Raw genomic sequence first — 21,965 nt, 5'->3', positions numbered from 1 at the left:
GTATTCCTTAAAAATCTTGTGAGATCTTCATAGGAACGAATGGATAGACAGACGAGCAGACAGTCTCGGTTGTTGGTCGGAGTTACGTTTCATAGAGGCACAAATGTATAATACCCTTCAACCCTATGAGTAGCGGGTATAACAAGAGAGAAAATTGGAGTAATGTGGCATCGAGGAAGCGCAAACAAATGGCGAATAATTAAAAGTAATTGAAGACGAAATAAAAGTGAAATACGAGACGTCTGCGTCGATTTTGAAATGGAAACCTAATTAAAAAGCATAAATCGTTGAATACCCATGGGGCAGGTATCCGAACCTCTACTCCCTCCCCTCTGTAATGCTGCTCATCTAATTGAAATGGAGTCATTATCCTGTCTGTGTTCTGTTCATTGAACTTTGCCAAAATAAAAAAGAAAAGGAAAGAAGTAGAAAGAAAAGTTTTGCTTGCAGCTGCAGCTGTCGAAGGTAAATTTGAATGTAAATTGTAAATTAAATAGCCACAGCAAAGCAGCTCAGCCAAAGGTCTCGTTACGCTTCCCCCACTCCCCTCTCTCCAACCCACTTTGTGGGTCGCGAGCTCTGTCCTTCCTGTGCCTGGCAAGACAAACAGCGCAAATAAAGCAAATAAACAGACAAATACCACGTACACAAAACTGACGAAGCGGCCAAGCAAACAGAAAACAGAAATCAAATTGTTATTGTGACTGCGACTCTGACTGTGACTGTGACTGAGGCAGCGACTGTTGTTGACCCTCGTTTGAGTTGTGCGTTCCATTCCTAACCATTTTTATGCTTATTTGTTTTCATTCTCATTTGTTGCCGCCACAGCAGCTTCTTTTCAACTGCAGCGTTTCTTTTTTTTCCCGCTTCTCCCTCTGTTCTTCCATCCGCCGCCAATTGCAAGGTGTCTGGGGAAATTAACAGCGCCTCAGGTGCGGCCACCTGCCACGCCCACTCTCGAGTCGATTTTTAATGAAATATGACTTTGGAAAGGGCAACAGTGAACCATCAAAGTCAACCTGTAGCAGTAGCAGAATATTGCGCATACGCAACGTTGAGCAGCAAAAGCTACGAAAAATTCCACAACAAGCAACGAGTTAATTATTACAGCTGACTGCGCAGCTAATTGGAGCAACGTTAGAACATAAGGATAAACCACCTTCGGCTACATCCTTTGTGCCCTCTTCATGATTTTTAACATCACATTTTATATACATACATATTTTTATCTTCATCTTTATATCTTCATCGACGACGAGGCACTTCCGAGCTGTGTGCCATAAATAGACAGGATAATAACCAAGGAGCAGGACATTGTCCTTGTTTTATGGCGGGGGAGAAGAGCGAGAGCTTTTCATAATTGCTAAGCTTCGATTTTCTGTTTTTATTTAACACGCATTTTCCGACTGCGTGAATTTAAATTGAATTTTAAATATGCATAGTCACAACACTTGAGCCGGCACGGCCTATATAAATAGGGGGAGTGGAAGCATGTGGGCGTGGCACTAATGGCAACCTTGACAATGCCATCGATTTTCGGCTCGATGCCATTCCGTTTCGATTCGATTTGATTCTGCTTTTAAAGTTTATAAATATTTATGATGTCGTATTCGACTCGAGTTTGCTTTTGCCTACTTTGAGCACAAGCATGTTCATTTACTTGGCCCAAAGCTAAATGAAAGTTTACTATGGGCGAAGCTTGCATTATGAATGTGGCTCGAGTGTTGCAAGCAGCATACTAATTTTATAAATGGCTTTTTTTCTTTCTATGTTCTTTGACTAGCTGTACTTTTATCTGTGCAGTAGTTTGGCGCAGATTAGGAAATCCTTTTAACTTGCAAGATTTCGACTCAACTTTAAGAGTGCTGAAGATGTTTTCTTATTTTCAATTAGGAAAAAAAGATAGAGAATTTGGGCATTGTAATACTTTCTTGCCTGATTTCGGAACAGCTTTAAGAGAGCTGAAGATGTTCTCATTGTGAAGTAGGAAAATTAAAAAGCAAATGTTAGAATATCATATTTTTTTCTCTCAAAAGATAAAGAGATTCAAAGAATACAAAACACATTTTAATATAATTCTTTTAAAAGCCATCATCGATTCGGGAATCCTTTTGACTCAGAGATTACGACATTGCCTTTAGAAAGGCAAACATGTTCTCTCATTTTTAATTTGGAAAAATAATGATAATTTTTGGCTTCTAATACTTTCTTTCCTGATATGCCTTTTTCATTTTCAATTTAGAAAAAAAGAACATTTTGAGATTTCAACACAATTTTAAGAACGCTAGAGATGTTTCGTCAATTTCAATTTGGAAAAATGGAAGAGAATTTAGAAAAAGGAAGAGTATTTTAAAAATGCATGGTACATTTCATTATAATACCTTTAAAAGCCATCATCATTATGATATCCATTTGACTTGCCCGATTTCGACATAGCTTTAAAGATGCTAATTACCTTATTTTTGTTTTCGAAAAAAGAAAGATTCCTTAAATAAGGCATACAGTTAGGTAATCCCTTTCACTTTTCAAATTTGAACACAGCTAATTTTCAAAGCGGTAACAGCATTTTGGAATACTTTTTAATACTTTCTTGCTTAAGGAATGCCAACACTTTTCCCCCTTTTTTAATTTTAAAACAAATAAAATATACGAGATTGCCTGCCAAAGCAGTTTAATTTTAGAGATGTCATTTTAATTTAAAAAGAAGACAATTTAAAGAACACATAAAATAACTTTAAAAGCCATCATCAATTATCAATTCTATGCTACAAGCTATCAATCAATTATAACCAAAATTTGACGCATCTTTTAATAACATTTATTTGACTACTCAGCAAGCATTTCAATTCTCTCTGCGACCTACTCAAAATACATTTGCTATATTTATAATCAACCATCTCCACATTATTCTTAAAGACTCTATCTGTAACAGCTCGCTCCATTGCCTAGATAATTATTGTGCTATGCTGCCAATCAATTGCAATCTATTTATAAACGGCTTTTTCAGCTCCGTTTCGCTGACTTGAAGTGACTTTAAGCAGCAAGCGAGAGAGAACGACAGAGACACGTTATTGACTAAAAGCAAGTAAATCACTTCCATCACTCGCATAGCTTCCAACACCTTCGTATTTAGATTTATCAGATTTTGTTGGCTAGGCATAGCCGGAAACGGAAACGGTCTGATGGCATTTGGCTGCCACAATTTTCAATCACAATTTTTGCTATTTATTTTTACTGACAGCTTCTCAACGGGCGAGCGAGGAAATGCTTATGGATTTATGTATTATGATGTCAGAATGTGTTATCATTGCTCTCTCTCTCTCTCTCTCTCTTGCTCACTCGCAGCTCATCAATTTTTCAATAGCTCTGTCAGCCAGAAGTGACTTGTGGCACATTAGCTGTCACTCTCCGGCTGTCTGTCTGTCTGTCGGCTCTTAGCCAGCAAATTTTGCGACGTGTTAACAAGCCGTGGCTTAATTATGGCAAAGGTAAATCCTTGGCTAGGGGTTTAGACTTAGTAACATATGTGACATATGTGACATTTGGCTTACGTCTGCTGAATGAATTTAAATGGAGCTGTCACAGAGTTAGTGTAAATTTATAGCCCAATTAATGAGAAGAGCAGCGTCAACGCTGCGTATGCGCAACGCCGACGCCAAATTGAATGATGGCAAATGCATGTCCATGTCGCCAGTTGGTAGTTGACAAATTTGTTAACCCCAAAAAGGATTCTCGTGTACCAGCTGTTTTTCGCAACTCTCTTTCTCGCTCTGCCTCTAAAGAAGCAATTTAAATATTTCGCATATAAATTTTGTGGGGCAATCGATATCTCAAGAAGAAAAGCAAAATGTGAAACCCTTTTTTTCCGGGTTGTTTTTCTCAACTGCTGCTGCTGCTGCTTCTGCTGCTGTTGTCCTATTTAAAATATATAAATATTTTAACTTAATAAATGCGGCAGCAAACTGGTTGGCGCCCACGGCCAACTTACAAAAACTGGCAGCCGCCAAAAACTTGGACAAGTGCTGAGCACACAAAAGCTACGACATTTGCATAAACTAAGGCGGACCAAAGGAGAGAGACTCTCTCTTTTCTCTCTACTCTTCTTGCTACCAAGATTTGTTTTCTTTTTATACCCGCTACCCGTAAAAATGGTAAAAGGGTATTATAACTTTGTGCTTCCATGAAATATATGTAACAGGCAGAAGGAGGATCTCCAACCCAATAAAGTACATATATATACAGTAGAATCCAGTTATAACGACGCCGCTTATAGCGTCCGTCCGGTTTTTGAGACGAAAATTCGATGACTTGGTGGGTCCCCATACAAATTGAATTGATTAAAAAATGATTTTTTTTTTTTTTTGAAAACCATGGCAACCATAAAATAAACAAAATTTTATTTTTTAGCTTTTGGATAGTGGGTGTTCCGAATATAACAACGGTCCCTTGAAAGTCGCTATGCCCGGATTCTACTGTATATGTTATATATATATATTATATATTATTATATATATTATATATATATATATTATATATATATATATGTCTGTCTGTCCGTCTGTCTGTATGAACACCTAGATCTCAGAGACTATGAAAGATGGAGATATGATTATCTTCGACAACACTTTTTGTGAAAATTTCGCTATGATAAAAATAATTGCAGAAATTGTAGAAATAATATTATATGATATATAAGTAAAAACGCCTACTTACTATGGCATTGGCTGGCAAAATGGTAGTATGTTAACTTGGTATATTTTAAAATGAATACCGCCTTGTTATGCTTCAATACTCAATAGATATATAAGAATTTGATACATATTTTTTCATGTACTTAGTACTATATCAACATTCCAAATATAGCTTTTGGTATATTTTGGTATTCTTGTGGTATATTAATTTATATATTTTAAAATTAATACCGCATTGTTTTGCTTTAATACCCAATGGATAGCTGGTATCTAACAGTCGAACACACTGAAGTATAGTCGTTGGTATATTTTTGTATTTTTGTGGTATAATAATTCGGTATATATATTTTTATGTGTCTAGTTAGTATATTTGTAAAAAAAAATTTATTCATTTGATATATTTTAAAATTAATACGGGTATCTCAATGTCGTGCATACTTAGCTGATAGCTTTCTTACTTGTTTTTTTCGGGGGCGCTGCCCTTTTGCCGTGTGGCGCACGCAAACATTTTCGAACTTGTTGTCCGCCCGCGGGCTGGGCCTCAGCTGGTTAAAGAGTTCGCCTGGACAAGACAAGAAAGGAGAAAAGTCGAGGAAAGGATTGAACAGGAGCTCAGGTTAACTTTACAGCGGCTAATGGTCGATGAGCCTTTGGGAGCTTCTTTAAGCTGTTGCCCTTTATCGCTTCAGCTTCAACAACAACAACAGCAGCAACAACAACATCAAGAGCAAGAGCAATCTTATCGAGAGGCAGTTGAATGCCACACTGTGCGGAACATGTAAATTGAACCTCAAACTGACAGAGCAAACAACACAAAACAAACACACACACACACACTTAACCACACCTACACACACACAGAGTTCAAAAAAAAAAAACACGAACAAGTTTCGTGTTGAGCGAAATTGCCAAACAAAATAGACATACAAAAAATCGCTTTTAAATAAAATCACAAGTCAAGAGCCGCACAAAAATCAATGAGGCACGCACAATTTATAGCACAACAGATTCACTGTTGTTGTTACTGGTGTGAATGCCCTGTAGAGAAAGTTGATGAAAGGGTTGTCTGGCGGAATATAAAATAGGAAATTAAAAGCCAAATATTTAGAAATATGAAGTCTTATGAAAAATATTAAATTATATTATATATTAAATGTTATATACTGTAATAAAATTTTACTGAAGACAAATTTGATTTGTTCTTTCCATAACAAAAACTCTACACATTTCTTTTCTTTAAGATAAATTTTAAAATATTGAATCCAATGAATATATTAAATAAAAATTATAAAATATACAACAGTTAGTATCTTTATTTATAGGAAATGCAGTTTTAGCACATTTCAATTCAAAATATTAAGTATAATGAAAAATATAAACATTAAAATAATAAAATCTTACTCTGTAGCATCTTTGCTTTAATAAAATATGTGTACGAAAATTAAAGCTATAATACAAATCTTTTAAAATCTCAACAGCCATATATTATATCATACCATTTATAATTTCTTCTGCCATGCCAGATACTTGTAGTGTAAATGCCAGTCTTTCACTTACTTCTAGCAGTTCCCTTTTATGTTACATTCTTAGTTAAGAAATTACCTTATATATAAACAATATTAAATTTATACCCCGTAGCAACTTAAAAACTTAAAAACTTAGCTTTACAATATCAACAGTATTTAACAAATACCATTTAAATTTAAGTTTTCCAACTTAGCTGTTTACAGAGTATTCGCTAGCCGTGTTTTTCCTCATTCTAATTTAATAGTTTATTGTGTATATAACCAATATTAAAATTATACCCCGTAGCATCATTAAGCTTTCACACTTACGCTTAACAGTCTTAACAGAATTTAATAAATGCTGTTTATATATTTTTTGCCTACTCAACATAGTATTTGCTTGTCGTTCATTCAATTCTTGTTGTGCTCTTTTGCTTTCTTGTAGCTTGTACTATAAATTATGTTCGCGCTCCACAAGCCTAGACACATAAAATATGGCACACGAGTGGCTCTTAGGCCAAGAGGAGGGTTCTGGCCAATGCCAAATGAGATGCTCACAGCAGAAGCAACAGCAACAAGTCGCAGAGCCAACAGAAAAAAATGTGTAGCATACTTTCAGGCGCAAATGTGCGTGGCTAACGGAAGTTGTTGCCGCCTTTTAGGCAGCAAGCGAAGAGAAGCAAAAGAAGGCAATAAACAGAGAGTGTGTGTGAGATAGCTAAGGAATGATTTACTTGCAGCTCTTACGCGTTTATTAGATTACTCGCGAGAGTTATAGACGAAGTGGAAATGGTAAGTGAAAAATGTGAGGCGAAAACGTTTTCAACTTCGATTTTTCATTTCATTTGAGTTTTACCGCAACTTTTGAACGCCCATGTGGCCACGCCCACACAGCACACAGTACACAATTGGCATATTGGCCAAAACAAATGACAGAGTTCATTAACAATGCAACAAAAAGCTACCGCAAATAACGCGTTGTCGCCCATTTTTGCCACAGTGTCGAATTCAATTTACAAATGGCATGCGGTGTGGACAGACATACGAGAGTGAGTGTAATTATGCTTATGACTATTTAATGAGAAATGCTGTGTGTTGTATTTAAATTCAGATTTTCAGAGAGAGCAGCCTGGAAGAATTGTTGTAATCAATAATTAATTTCCGCAACAAGTTTTCTGATTGCAATTTGATAGCCGCTTTAACCGCCTCTCGGGCACGAAGCCAAAACAGATTTACATTGCATATTTGAGAATGTTATAATTAGTTTAAATTTTAAATGAAGCCAAGTTTTGTTTGCGAGTTGCGAGTTCGCAAAGGCACAAGAACGTAGCGAGTGCGCACTTCAGTTTCAGCTGAAGAGAGAGGCCTATAAATAAGCGTAGCACTTCCGCAGCCGCACTTGAGATTGAGTTTGAATTTAAGAGTTTGAGTTTCGAGTGGACAGCAAATTAACACCTCAACCGAACCTGAACTACTTGGACCGAAATGGGGCAGCAAAGAGCAGCAAAAAAGAGATGGCCAAAATACGTACACCAAAAAAAAAGAAGGCAAAGCCAAATAGCAATAGCCGCTGGAAAGGTCAAGCAGCCCAGCGTGTACGGCTTGACATTGCAGGCACTGTAAAAGAAAACAAAACAACAACACAGAAAAGAAAAAAAAACTAATGCAAGGCAACGTCCAAAGTCAAAGCCACATGGATAGACTTGGCTCACAAGCAACAACGCAACTGAATCTCAAGTGGCACTCGAAAAGCCAAAAAGGCAACAAAATGTGTGCGTTACTTTTTTTTTGTTGTTTTGTGAAGATTTTTAATTAAGTTGAACCCAAGCTGTAGCTGAAGTTGGAGATGAAACTGAAACTGGAGCTGGAGCTGGCGCTGGCTTGAAGTGGACGACGAACTCAAAGTTTTTGAGCTATAAATTCGACGGTGCTCTAGAGCAAAGGCATCAAACAGTCCCAGCAACTTTTAATTGCCACACGCCGTTAACCCAAATCCAAAAAAAAAACCAGCCCAAAAATGGTTAGAAACAGAGCGAGAGAGACTTGCCTACAAGGATGTTGGAATACCACAAAATAATACTTCTTCTTTTTTCTACAGAAATTCTTCTCGCTTAGCAGTGTGCTCACTTTGTCCGCCGTTGCCAGCGCCGCTTTGGCTGCTCCCCAGGATGCCTCTCGGCTGCGTCGCGATGTCTCCGAGCTAGTCGATGCCTCCGCGGTGGATTTCGTGCCTCCGGTTACGGAGTATTTGCCCGCCGCCGATGTTGTCGATGCCACCGAGCAGCCGAGCGCTGTTTTAGGCGATGAGGGCTACGAGTATCGCACTGTGCGTCGCCTCAAGCTGCGTCATCGCAATCGTCGCGATGTCTCGCATCTGTCCACTCGCTACTTGCCACCACCCAGCAAGAACTATCTGCCCCCAGCTGCTGCTGCGCTGCCAACTCCAGCTGCCCCAGCTGCACCTGTGCCTGTGGTCGATGACACCGAGGAAGTTGTCTCTGCCGTCGAACCCAAGGTGGCACGTGAGTATCTGCCACCAGCAGCCGAGGAGGTCAGCACCGAGGCAGCACCAGTTGTGGCCGAGACCGAGGCGCCAGCTGTCGAGGAGCAACCCGAACCCGAGCCTGAGCCTGAGGCTGATGTCCGTGTGGTCGATGTGCCCACAGCCGAGCTGCGTGACGATGGCTATCACTACAAACAGCCCGAGGAGATGCCCGTCGAGCTGAAGGAAGCCTCTCCGGCTGCTCCCCAGGAGTACTTGCCGCCTCTTGGTGACGACGTCGTTGCCGAAGGACCCGCCGATGGCGAGAGTGCTGTGCTCACCAAGGATGGTTATCAGTATCGCGCCATCCGTCGTTACAGATTCTAGAGTGGATTGCATTTGTATTTGATTTTTGAATGTTTGAATTTTTCACTTGTTAATGTTTTTTTACTTGAATAAATTGTAATCTTTTATTGCAAGACGAATTCGTTTTATTATAAATATTAAAAATTACAATAATTTATATATTAAATATAGAATACAGTAAATTATACACCGACTATAAGCAAATATTTTCAACCGAGCTTTCAGTGCAATGCATATTTTGCAAATTTTGTATACTTATAAAGTATATGTAAATACTACTTATTAAAGTATAAAAATGTATATAATAGAATAAAAAGTGCTTAAATTAAATACAAATATAAACGACATTTCAACATATAATACGTCGACAAATAATTTGACTCTCATTTTCATAACAATGAGAATTTGTTTAATTTCGAGTCAACAGCAGCTTCTAAAACGTATAGTATTCTGCCATTGTTCATAATACCTATGAAATTATTATGAAAAAAATTCTGCAATTGCTCATAATACCTATGAAATATAATGTTCATGTTTGGCAAAAGAAAAATAGCTATTCATGTTAATTAAAAAAATATATCAATCAATATAAATATTAAATCACTTATAGAATCATTTTGTAGTAGCTGGTGTTGCGAGTTTGTTGTACTTTGTCACAGAAGTATTTAGCAATTCTTAATTTTTATTATGAATCTACTGAATGTATAGACTTATATGTATATCTTTGTAACAAATAAAAACAATTGCAGTTAAATATAAATATAAATAAACTATATATACATTACTAAAGCAACTAGCTTGCACCTAGTTACTATACAGAAGTCGCTAATATTAATTTAGTTCTTACAGACTATTGATTTTATTATTATATTATAAGATAACTTATAAATAAATATAAATTCAATTACTCATTATACCTTTGAAATTACTATAAATAAAATACATTTCTTTACAGACAAAATAAAAACACTAAATTACAGCAAGACATTAAAATTAAAGCATTTTAAAGCAAATAAATTATTCATAGCTTTTATTGCGATGTGAAATTATTTTATTTGAAGACGAAGCTGCTTAAGATTAATCTTCAATTTCAAAATTATTTTTATAATACAATTTCCTAAAAAAAACTTTTAAAGTAAAGGGCAATAAATATATATTTAAAACAAACATCAACTAAAAACAAATAAATTACTCCAAGCTGAAAAAAACTGAGTAGTTTATTAAATTTCACTTGCATTAAAAATATATATAGTTAATAAATGATACTTTTTGTATTAAAGTAACTCTGCATGGTTTATTTTAGCAGCTATAGCATTCATTGAACTCCCAATGGAATATGATACAAAAAAAAGTATCTCATGTAATTCAATAGACAGTCCCCTCAAAAAAACAGATACAGGCGGGCAGTAAATTATTAAATTACACTTCCACTAAATTATACACGTTGTTAATAAAAGCAACAAAAAAAAAGTATAAAATATCAGTGGAATTTTCGTTTCGCCTTTTGCCCTTATAGGAAGTGAACAAAAAACAAATTGCTGAACGTCCTTTTCATAGCATATTCAAATGAAATCTGAGTTTTTTTCGGTGAATTAATTGCGCGAAATCGATACGAAATACTGTTGAACAGTAAAAAAGGGGTTTCCAATAAAATGCATAATGAAACCAACTGGAATGCAATAATGAAACTTTATGAATAAAATATGACATCGTCTCGTTCGAAGTATTCATAAAACCAATTTCCAAGTAATCTGAATTTATAGTGTGTCATTACACACACGCACACACACACACATAGAACAAGAAGAGAGCAAAGTTTATTAATCATTTTGATAACTTGCTGAGCAGTTAACTTTTATATTTAGCACACTTTATGTGCAACTAGTTAGTTTCACGTTACGTATACGCAACAATTTCCTTCTTGTTTGCTCTTGTTACTGGCTGGCCTGTGGCTGGCCGTGGCCAAAGTTATTGTCAATAAAAAAAGAGCCTTTAAATGGCGCCTCCAATTAGTGCAAGTCTTCTTCCCTCATCGTCTGGCGTTTCCTGTTGCAACTCAAACTGTGCGTGAATCTTGTAAAAGATGCTGGAATATTCATGGGGGAAGGGGAAAGTCGAGTGCCACATGTTGCCATGGTCGCCTTAAAGGCTTAATTAATGCACTTGCGCGTTAATACATCTCGACAGCAACAGCAACAGCAACAAGTGCAGAGCAGAGCAGAGCTGAGCATTAAGCGAGCACTCAAGATAAATTACTTGGCTTATTGCCGCACGCCTCAGCTGGCTGAAAGATTCCCAAAGAGAACACGGATAATGGAGAGCTTAACATTTTTCCGCACTGTGGCTACGCTGCGTGTTTTAATTATGAAATCAATTGCATCAAATTCAATGAAAACTCAATTGAAATTGCCGCCGTACAGATTTCAATTCACAACCCAACAACTCAATTTGTAAGCGTTATTTCTGTCGAAATGAACAAAAGCGCTTCCCAGAGAGAAAAAGAGTATATGATTTTGGTAGCAGAATTACAAAACAAGCAACAGTTAAGTGTGCTCGACTGTGAGATACGCGCTACTCATTTTTAATAAAAAGCTGAATAGTTCTTAAAGTTGTTTAAAATATTCTTAAAGTATTCCAAATTAAAATGTTAACAAAATACTAAAATATAACAAGTATACTACGAAATTCAGAATATACCATAAACTACAGTGCCACAATATTGTTAGAATGTCTCAAATTAATATACCAAAAGTACCTAAATATACCGAAACCACATTTACCACAAACAAGTAAGAAAGCTACAGTCGAGTGTACTCGACTGTGAGATACCCGCTACCCATTTTGAATAAAAGCAATATATTTTGCGGTATTATTCTCAAAATATACCAAATATACTGCAAAAATACTTAAAATATAGCAAATGGTATATGTGGTATATCGATATAGTACCGCATTCAAAATATGCCATAGACGGCACAATATACCAGATTGTCAGCCAAAGCAACTCAGACCCCTAGTAAGTAGGCGTTTTTGCCCATACAAAAGTATTTCTTTAATAACTTCCACAATTTTTTTTTTTTGATCGCAACCAAATTTTCAGGGATCATAACTACTATAGTTATTACTGTATATACCAAAATTCGTATCTCTAGCTTTAAAATTACGCTTGTTATTCGATTTTTTTGATTTGCAGGGGCGTGGCAAAAATTTGAAACAAACTTGATCTGCGTGCAAGCATAACAAATGCTGTCGAAAAAAAATTATAGCTCTATCTCTTATAGTCTCTGAGATCTAGGTGTTCATACGGACAGACGGACAGACGGACGGACGGACAGACGGACATGGCTATATCGTCTCGGCTGTTGACGCTGATCAAAAATATATATACTTTATAGGGTCGGAGATGCCTCCTTCTACCTGTTACATACATTTCCTGCCGGCACAAAGTTATAATACCCTTCTACCCTAGGGGTAGCGGGTATAAAAATACAAAGATGTGACGATGGCTTTTTCTTATACATATACTAATATATGTACATTCTGAATATACCATAAAGTACAATGGGGCATTAGTTTTAAACACATTTATAAAACAACACATTTATAAAACAAAAAAACATTTAAAATATGTCGAAAGCTTCTTGTGGTATATTAAAAAACTATCGCATTCAAATTATACAAAAAAAATATACCAAAAATACTTAAATATAGGACTGTATTTGATTTATCAATGCGGTATAATACCTAATATACGAAATTAATATACGAAAAAAAAAATACTAAAATATTTCGAAGGCTTCTTCGGCATATCAATAGATCACAAAGTACAGTGCGATATTATTATTAAAATATTCCTAATAAATATACCAAAAAATACTATAATACAGCGAAGAGTTTTTCTGGTATATCAATATAATATTATATTCAGAATATACCAAGAAATACAAAATATCTCAAAATACTATTTATTATATTCAGAAAATACCATAAACCACAATATTACAGATAAACGGGCATGGCTATATCCTCTTTACTTTATGGGGTCGAAGATAACTTCTTCTGCCTTCCTTCAATAAATTTCCAGCAGTCACTAAATTATAATACCCTTCTACCCCATGAGTAACAGGTATTAAAAGAACAACAAAAGAGGGGGGAGGTGAAAGTGAGAGGCAAGAACTGTCACTGACAGCCCGCTTATTGCATATTAAATTGCGTGTGTCGCAAAAATGTCAGAACAACAAAACAAAAATCAAAGCAACAAGCGGGCCAGCAAGCATGTTCAGCAATCATTTCTGTGAACTAGCCGGAAGGACAATTGCGATTGGGTGACAACTTGGTTGGTTTTCGGTGTGGTGGGAGGGGGGGTGGGGATACAATGCTCAGCAGCATGTCAACAATGCGTGCAGTTTAAAGTAAATATAATCACGACAAATTTAATACAAATAAAACCAAATAAAATCAAGTTAAATAACATTGTTGTCTGCTTGTACATCGCATTTTCGTTTTGTTCTCTCGATCGATTTCGTGTGGAATTTCCATTGCATACTTTTGAGGGCGCTCGGCTCAAAGTGAAAAGCGTTGTGAAAACGTTTTGCAGAATGCCAGCGTTTGTCTTTCTCTGACAGCTCTCCAACGGAAATGTTATTAAACTTGTGCATATTTATGAATTTAATTTGTGCATTACAGCCTCAGCATGTCACCAACACACACACACAGACACTCACACTCATACTTCCAATCACAATCACGTCACGCATACTTATGCAGCTCTTTTAAATGAGCAAAAATCACTGTAGGCATTATGTGTGTGTGTGTGTGTGTGAGTGTGTGAGACGTGGGCGTGTTCGTTAAATATCACCTGTTTATTTAAAGCAACATTTGTTGCTCTCATAAGAAGTTGCAACATTATATCAAGTAACTTGTAACGCACACAGTAAAACTTTATTGGGAACTTTGCTGTTGCAGTTAAGTTTTGATTTATAGTCATACAAGATAGTACCTAATATACAGATAGTTGACTTTATTGTTCGAATATTTATTTCATTTCTTTATAGTTTACTTAAGGAACTAACTCGGTGTTCAACTGACTTTAGTAAACGATATATTGCATAAAATCGTATAATTGCGGAATAAAACTAATTTGTATTAGTTGTTTCGATAGTAAGCGCCATCGATATTCAATGATAGTACATTTTGAGCAATCGATAGTGCCATCGATTGTAGCCGATAGTATCACCCGACATACAAAATTGTACGTATTGCCGCTTGTCTTGTATTCCTCGCCGCACTTGTTGTCTGACCTTTTGAAATACTTCCAGACATGTGAAATATTACTCTTTTTTATAGTACTTCACCTATCTGATATATAATTCACTTGACGCACTAGATGCATCTTTAAAAATAGAAAAGTGTTAGTTAGAGATAAAAACAAATTGTTAGCTTTATAAGACCTCGGATTAAAAAAAAACAATATCTGTTCTCTAATAAAAGTCACCTGAGTCGTGTCTATTTAGTTGGAGACAATCTTGATACTAGACTTTCTTAAAGCTTGAGCTAATTCATAATACTTATTCATATTGCTTTTATAATAATCTTATAGAACATCTTTTTTTTATTAAATGTACTGCATAAAATGTGTCTTTAAATTAATAAAACTCGCATTGCATTTTACAAATATTTTCTAAAATATTTATTTCTATAAATTGAATCTTAATTTTCAGATTATATTTTTATTATAAGAAGTACTCCCTCTTTAATAATAGCGGTTAATTTATCCTATATTAATCTAGTTAAATTAGTTAAGTATAATATATCATGAAATTAAATTAAAGTTCTTCATAAATTTTGGTAACTATATTTATGATAGATATTTTTGTATAGACATATATATAGAGTATTCTTTTTCGTATCTCCCAGTCAATAGCTTCATTTTTCTTTAACACTCCACCACTTGAGGTCGCTTTAGAGCTCTATAAGCCATACATATAAATATGGTATATGGTGTGTATATGCGCACTTAAAGGTTAAACAAGCTTTGTGCTTTAAAATACGTTTATGAGACACTTGAGCGTCGCTTTTGATGGCCGCGCGTTAATCAGTGGCAAGCACAGAGATCTATTTGCCGCCTGCCACACGATGCGATGCGATGCGGTGCGACGTGGCAGCTTTGATTTCTCGTCTGCTAATTGGCGATGAAAAGCTAACAAGCATATTTTTTTTTTATAATGCACGTTGAATTTGCAGCCAGGCCACAAACTGTTGGCGTTAAGCCTGAAGTTGCGTCGGTTTGTGGTGCGCGTGGCACGATCTACAAACTTTTGAATAGTAATAGTTTAAAGAGCATTTTCACACTGCAACATGCAATAAGCAAGGTTGCAACACGCTCTGCAACAACACCAACAACAACCAAGCGTTGAGCTATTGTAAATATCAACAAACATTTTAACTTAATTAAAATGTGAGCAAAAAAGTGTTTGTTGGTTTTTGTTGTCATGCTGCAGCATGTGGCATGTGGCATGCAGCATCCTCGTGTTGAACAAGTACACATAGCCTAAATCCAACCTCAAATTACACAATATTGTGGTCAGGCTATTAATTTTATAACGAACAGGCCGCAACTTCAGCTTTGAAGATATCCAAAAATGTGTCGAAATGAAAAATTGTATGTTTGCTCATGCCTCATGCCTCATGCCACATGCCACATGCCACACACATGTGCGTGTGGGGGCAGGAAAAATGTTATTAGTTTTGTGTATGTGCTGTGTGAAAAGCTGAAAGCTGAAGCCAGCCTAGTGAGCAAAGCCAAAATGTGTCCTTGTCCATCTCCCTTTTGCAATTTGCTTGTCAATTTTTGCCAGCTTAAATCATTTCTCGAATATTTCGTTTCATTTTTCGGTGCCACAATTAGCAAGAACTGTAAATGGAATTTAGCATCCAAGAAGCTTGCATTGACCAATTATGTAATCGAAAACGAAGCTGCTCAGTGAACATGCCTCTTTTTTTTTGCTGTTGTTGTTGTTGTTTGTGTGATGGCCGCCAGGCGTAGATGCCACAATGGAAGCCTAATAATTAACCAATTACCAGTGGCAGAACTTCAAAGCCAAGGCCGCACAGCTCCAATTCATAGAAGAAGACTTTTCCCCCCATCTTTTCAAAAAGCGAGGTCAGCTTACAGGCAATCTGCTACCTGTTACCTGTGTTCTGTGTTGCCTTTTGCCATTTGCCTTGTGCAAGCCTTTTTTAGAAAGGTGCAACCAAAATGAGCTCCCGAGTTTTATGTGGCAGAACCTTCATTTGCAGCTCCACAAAATTGCTTATTCATAGCTGACTGCCGACCAAATGAGCGCCCATTAACTTAATCCACGACACACAAAAACTATTCGCACCCGCCTCCCCAAAGCTGATGGCCAAAATGAACCCTGGAATCGGAGCATTCTCTTCTGCAGCAGACAGCTTCTGGAGCATTGGCCCCATTTCAACAGTTCGGGTTACACTTGAGAATTGTAAAGTTTTGTGGCGCTCGCGCTAACTAACATAGAGAAAATCACAATCTCAATATAGAGGCAACCAGCCACCCAACCAGACACGCCTACTGCAGAGCTGATTTATTCGCTTGTTTCAAAGTCGACGCGAGTTCATGGTTCGGGTGTATTAGCCTAATGAAAACGCTGCTGGAATGACCGAAAAATGGGACCAAAGATAACAACTTGCTCTGGGCATATAAACACGTACACACCCACAACTCTCCCTATCCCTGTTCACAGCGGGAAACTCACGTCTAAGTAACTATAAAGCACTTTGGGTTGCAGCCTCCATCCCTCATTTTGCCGTATATACGGACAAATTTAGACAGGCGAGCAGACCTGAAGTTCGGGATACACGCTCACGTGGACCAGTTTAAGAGGGGGGGGAAACCTGACGAAGTTGTCGTCCGTTGAGTTAGGTTGCCTTGACAACGCGCCCAGGCGAACAGCAGCACTAGCAGCAACTAGCAACGAACTGAAATAAAAAAACGCATATTGCGTAAAATTCGATGTCGAAGGTGAAAGGTGGTTGGAGTCAGGTGCGTGTGCGGACGGCACTTATGAGTGGCACTTAGTCTGCCCTAATACGCATCATTAGAACATTTAACAGGAAGCACGTGACGACTCAAAATGGTTGGCCAGCATCAGCATCGCCTACGCCTAAAAACGAAGGCGACGGCGACAATGCCTACAACAACAACAAAAACAACAATAACAACTACGTCACAGTTTTGTCGTCGCAAAGGATTTGTCAAGTTAATTTTAAAGTCGTATTGCTGGTCTATTGAAACTTAAGACAATAACACCTTTTACGCTCGTACGAAAAGGGATAAAGTTGGTTGGATCCCAGCCAAGTGATTATTAAGATTAATATTCCTTGTTAGTTAATTACCAAATTTTGTCTTAAAGTAAAAAATTCTATTTCATAAACTTAATCGTATTTTGTTCTTCATTAAATCTGTTCATTTACAAACACAATTCTAGTTACATACATATGTGTGTGCAAAGCAACATTTTTTAAAAAGGCGCCCATCATTGGCGGCGTTGCCAGACCACAGAAACAACGAAAAACAGCCTTGCAGTGGCAAATTGCCACTCACAGCAATGCGCTTAACTTATCGATAAGTATTCGATATAAGTAACACGCAGGTAGCACATTAAATCGAAATTCAAATTTAAATTATAAACATACACAATGCTTTTAAATGAAATTGTTCTAACGTTGTATTTCGAATTATGGCAGGACTAAGATGCGATACTAATCTAGCCATAATTCAAAATTTGTCTAATTAACCATTTACATATCATGTTATGAAACAAAACATATAAAAATGCTACAGTCGACTTTGCTCGGCTATGATACACCCGCTATCCATTTTGAATACAAGCAGAATATTGTGCTATTAATTTTAAAATATACCAAAAAAATAATGATAATATATATTGAGTTAGTACTACATTCAAAATATACCATATAGTGAAAAAATACCGTGTATCTCTTTTATATATCATTTACATGTTTTCAAAATCTTATTTTTCTAAATTCGGGACAAGGTCCCAGAAGTGGGAAGTATACAAGGGATTTAAATTTTGCAACTCACAATAACAGTCAGCAGGGTAGTGACCAACAACGGGGCAATAGTCTCTCCAGCATTAGTCTTATTCTTTGTCATATTTAAAGCATTCTCTTTCTTTAACAAAAGTCTCTAACGCATTCTCTGACCCTTTAATAACAGACTCTGCCGCATTCTCAGACCCATTAACAAAAGACTCTGCCGCTTCAGAAACAGTATGGACCACTCCATTAATTTTGTTATCTTTCGAATTAGGTCCTTCTTTCGTCTGTTTTGGTTTTTCCTTCTTACAATAGAATTTCTGACAATTGGCATCCGAATAGCTCTTGTAGCGTTTCAAAACATCCGACCAGTTACACAAGCCGTTTTTGCACCATTGGAGATCTACAAGTTTCTCATTCAGGAAGAACACAGCCTTCTCAGTCACGTTATCTGCCGCTTCACTACAATTGTATTTCACGGCCACAAAATTGGCCCCAAATGGAACGAGTTTACTTAATTTCCATTCACGATTTGCCATATTTTCGAAGTTGTCCGCACCCAGTTTCTCATCATCCTTGGCAATGCCCAGCGACACAAGAAGCATCTGCAGACCCGGCGAATGCGCAAAGTAAGCGACCACATTTGGTGATTCAGTGCTGTTGAGAACAGTCAGCAAGTCCTGCACGACAAGGCAATTTAATTTTTCACTCGCATTGAAACCATAGCCCGAGCCGTAGTAATTCTTGAGCTCCTCTGCATAATTCAGCAATGTCACGTCCTTAGGCTTAAAGGTTTTCTTTCGGTTTCCAAGCCAGCTCAAATCGGCACATTTTGTACATAAGAAGAATATCAGGTATGGATAGCTTAGAGAAGCTGAAAGAAGAAAGACTAGAGTTGTATATATGTACATATGCATGTTGTAAAACAAGAACTAACCCCAAGCGCTTGGCAATATTTGCAATCATATCTTTGTGATAAACTTCTTGAACTCGGAACCATCACCTATGTAGTTTTTGTCGAAGTAGTCTTCGCAATTATCGTATGCACGAAGCAGTCTGTTCGAAATTTTTGACGAAACTTCAATGCTATTATCAAATAAACCATCAGCAAAAGCCTTAAAACTCTCGTGAGTGCGCTGAGTATCAGTATGACCGAACTAGAAAGTCAAAGATTAGCTAGGGAACAATATTGAGCATTAGCTTTTGATTCCTCACCCGATAATAAGTACTGTTGTATGTTCTGGGCAACAACTCTGGATAATAGGACTGATAGCGTTTAGCAGAACTGCGCAAATCTTCGTAGCCCTGCTCGGTAAGATGCTCATCGAGATCGACGGTAATGCTTGAGTTCCATCTCTATTTCTGAAGTTCATTAAGAGCTGCATCACACAAGGTATTCGTGTCAGGGCTAGTTTGCATTTGATCATAGTTTCTCTTAATCAAATCGCGTAGCTGCCAAATACCGTAAATCATCAAAGTGTTCTAAACATAATCTGCAAATCTGTTAGCGCTTACCTCGCCGAGGCGTTTGGACTTCTCGATATCGTCTTTTTCCATCAAGCGTGTGCCATGTCTGTGGTATATCCACATCTTCGTGGCCTTGCACCCGGGTACTTTGAATTTCTCGGCATCGTCGCCCCTGACAAGATTATAGACGCTCTTTGAACTAAATTCGAGTGTCTGCGAACGGTTGGTGTCCGTTTTAAAGCAGTAATCCTCACCCCGTACCTGTCCCCATTCCAGCAACGCCAGCAGCGAAGTCAGCAGCAAAAGACGCATGACTGCAAGAAAGACTTGTGATAATCAGAGATGGGAAGAGCAAAGGAATGATGTTTGATTAGAATTATGCTTGAGTCTTCCTATAAATTTAATCGAATTTCACAAGCGAAATTTATAGAGATAATCTCACATTGTCTAAATTATAGTTACTACAGTTATTATCCATTTGTAATTTGAAATAGGTAAGTTTATACTATTATATTGTGTATGGTGTTAACTTGAAACACCCAAATTCCTGGAAGAGCTGAGTAAACGTAACACATTTACCAAAATTCCAATGCAATCGAATCGACTCCCAACTTTACTTCCTTGAGTTAATCTCAGCTAACTTCTGTCTTCCTATTTCTTCAAACAGGATATGCATTCAACAATCATAAGGAGGCATCTTCAATTCATTAAGGATATATGTACATTCGAGACTATATATGGTAGTCGTTTATCGAAAGAAACGAACAATTTTAATTTCGTTCTACTTGCTATTACGAGTTTAGGGTATCTCACAGTCGAGCCTAGTGCGACTATTTATTTCTCTTCACGAATGACATTTTTTAATGTATTGCTTTTCTGCATTAGTTTTTCCAAGTGGAAAAAAATTTAGTCACATACTTCAAATGCCATTAAATTCGAGCAGTTTAAATTTAAGAACATAAGCATACACGACACTCGAAGGTCCTGATGATATTATTTAATTTAAACTATCATAGTAATCATAATTAAATTTGTATATTCGTATCCTTGATGAATTGTCCTGGTGAACAAACCTTTTAATTATTTAAAATGCACTATTAAACACGAGTTTATCCAAAGAAAAATAAGTTTAACTGCACCCGATTGTGTCAGAAAAGAAACTGGCTTCGAAATATGTGAAACACAAGCATTTATAGCTGTACGCTCCGTTTTATCGGTTTAATCAGTTGAGCTTCACTTCAAATAACACACTTATATAAATTCACAAAATATATATTTTTTATAATCAAAAAAATTAAAATCCGGCTATTTATTCCCGAAGGCATCGCCGAACATATGACGTATATATATTCTTCTGAAATTCAAAGAAGTTTGTTGTTTGTTGTTGTCGAGCTCACTCGACTGTAGCGTTTTTACCTGTTAAACTATAATTGTGAATTCCGTCGTGTTCATGTATGTACGTATTTGTTGCGTAATACAACGAATATACTTAAAAAAAAAAACCCTTCGTGAGTATGTTCAAAAAGCTACTCCAAAAAATTTCTACGCACTCAAATTACCGGGAAATAAATTCTCTTATAATTTTGCTTTTTGTAATCAAGAGCATAAAGGTTCAACAGAATAGAATAGTAAAATATCTGACAAAAATTAGTCATATATGATCTGAAAAATAAGGTAAACTTATGAAGGGTCCCACAGAATTCTTCATCTATTTAAATATAAAACAAGTAAGAAAGTTACAGTCGAGTGTGCTCGACTGTGAGATACCCGCAACCCATTTTTAATAAGGGCAAAATATTGCGGTATTATTTTCAAAATATACCGAAAATACTAAAAATATACCAAAGGGTATGTTTGGTATATCGATACAGCACACCATTCAAAATATACCATAGACGGCACAATGTACCAGATTGTCGGCCAAAGCAACTCAGACCCCTAGTAAGTAGGCGTTTTTGCCCATGCAAAAGTATTTCTTTGATAAGTTCCACAATTTTTATCTGATCGCAACCAAATTTTCAGGAATCATAACTACTATAGCAATTACAGTATGTACCAAATCTCGTAACTCTAGCAAGCTACGCTTGTCATTCGATTTTTTGATTTGCGGGGGCGGAAGTGGGCGTGGCAAAATTTTGAAACAAACTTGATCTGCGTGCAAACATGACAAATGCTGTCGAAAAAAAATTATAGCTCTATCTCTTATAGTCTCTGAGATCTAGGTGTTCATACGGACAGACGGACAGACACACAGACGGACAGAAACACAGACGGACAGACGGAGATGGCTATATCGTCTCGGGTGTTGACGCTGATCAAGAATATATATACTTTATAGGGTCGGAGATGCCTCGTTCTACCTGTTACATACATTTC

At 36.8% G+C, this 21,965-nt stretch overlaps 1 protein-coding gene and 1 long non-coding RNA gene across 2 annotated transcripts; one reads left to right on the top strand and one right to left on the bottom strand.

Moving 5' to 3' along the window:
• Positions 1-8,130: 8,130 nt before the first annotated feature.
• LOC133844038 (uncharacterized) lies at positions 8,131-9,099 on the top strand. Its single transcript, XM_062277854.1, has 2 exons — positions 8,131-8,216; positions 8,295-9,099. The coding sequence occupies exons 1-2, from the start codon at positions 8,214-8,216 to the stop codon at positions 9,063-9,065; spliced, it is 774 nt and encodes a 257-aa protein (XP_062133838.1). The 5' UTR covers positions 8,131-8,213; the 3' UTR covers positions 9,066-9,099.
• Positions 9,100-18,914: 9,815 nt separating this feature from the next.
• LOC133842717 (uncharacterized) lies at positions 18,915-19,954 on the bottom strand. Its single transcript, XR_009894427.1, has 4 exons — positions 19,638-19,954; positions 19,338-19,574; positions 19,060-19,279; positions 18,915-18,996 (listed from the first exon to the last, which is right to left on the bottom strand). It is a non-coding gene; the product is annotated as an uncharacterized LOC133842717 (long non-coding RNA).
• Between the last annotated feature and the right edge of the window lie 2,011 nt (positions 19,955-21,965).

The sequence above is a fragment of the Drosophila sulfurigaster genome, chromosome 3, assembly GCF_023558435.1.
Source record: "Drosophila sulfurigaster albostrigata strain 15112-1811.04 chromosome 3, ASM2355843v2, whole genome shotgun sequence".
Lineage (NCBI taxonomy): Eukaryota > Metazoa > Arthropoda > Insecta > Diptera > Drosophilidae > Drosophila > Drosophila sulfurigaster.
The sequence above is the reverse complement of the archived record's forward strand: the minus strand, read 5'-3'. Positions and strand labels throughout refer to the sequence as shown.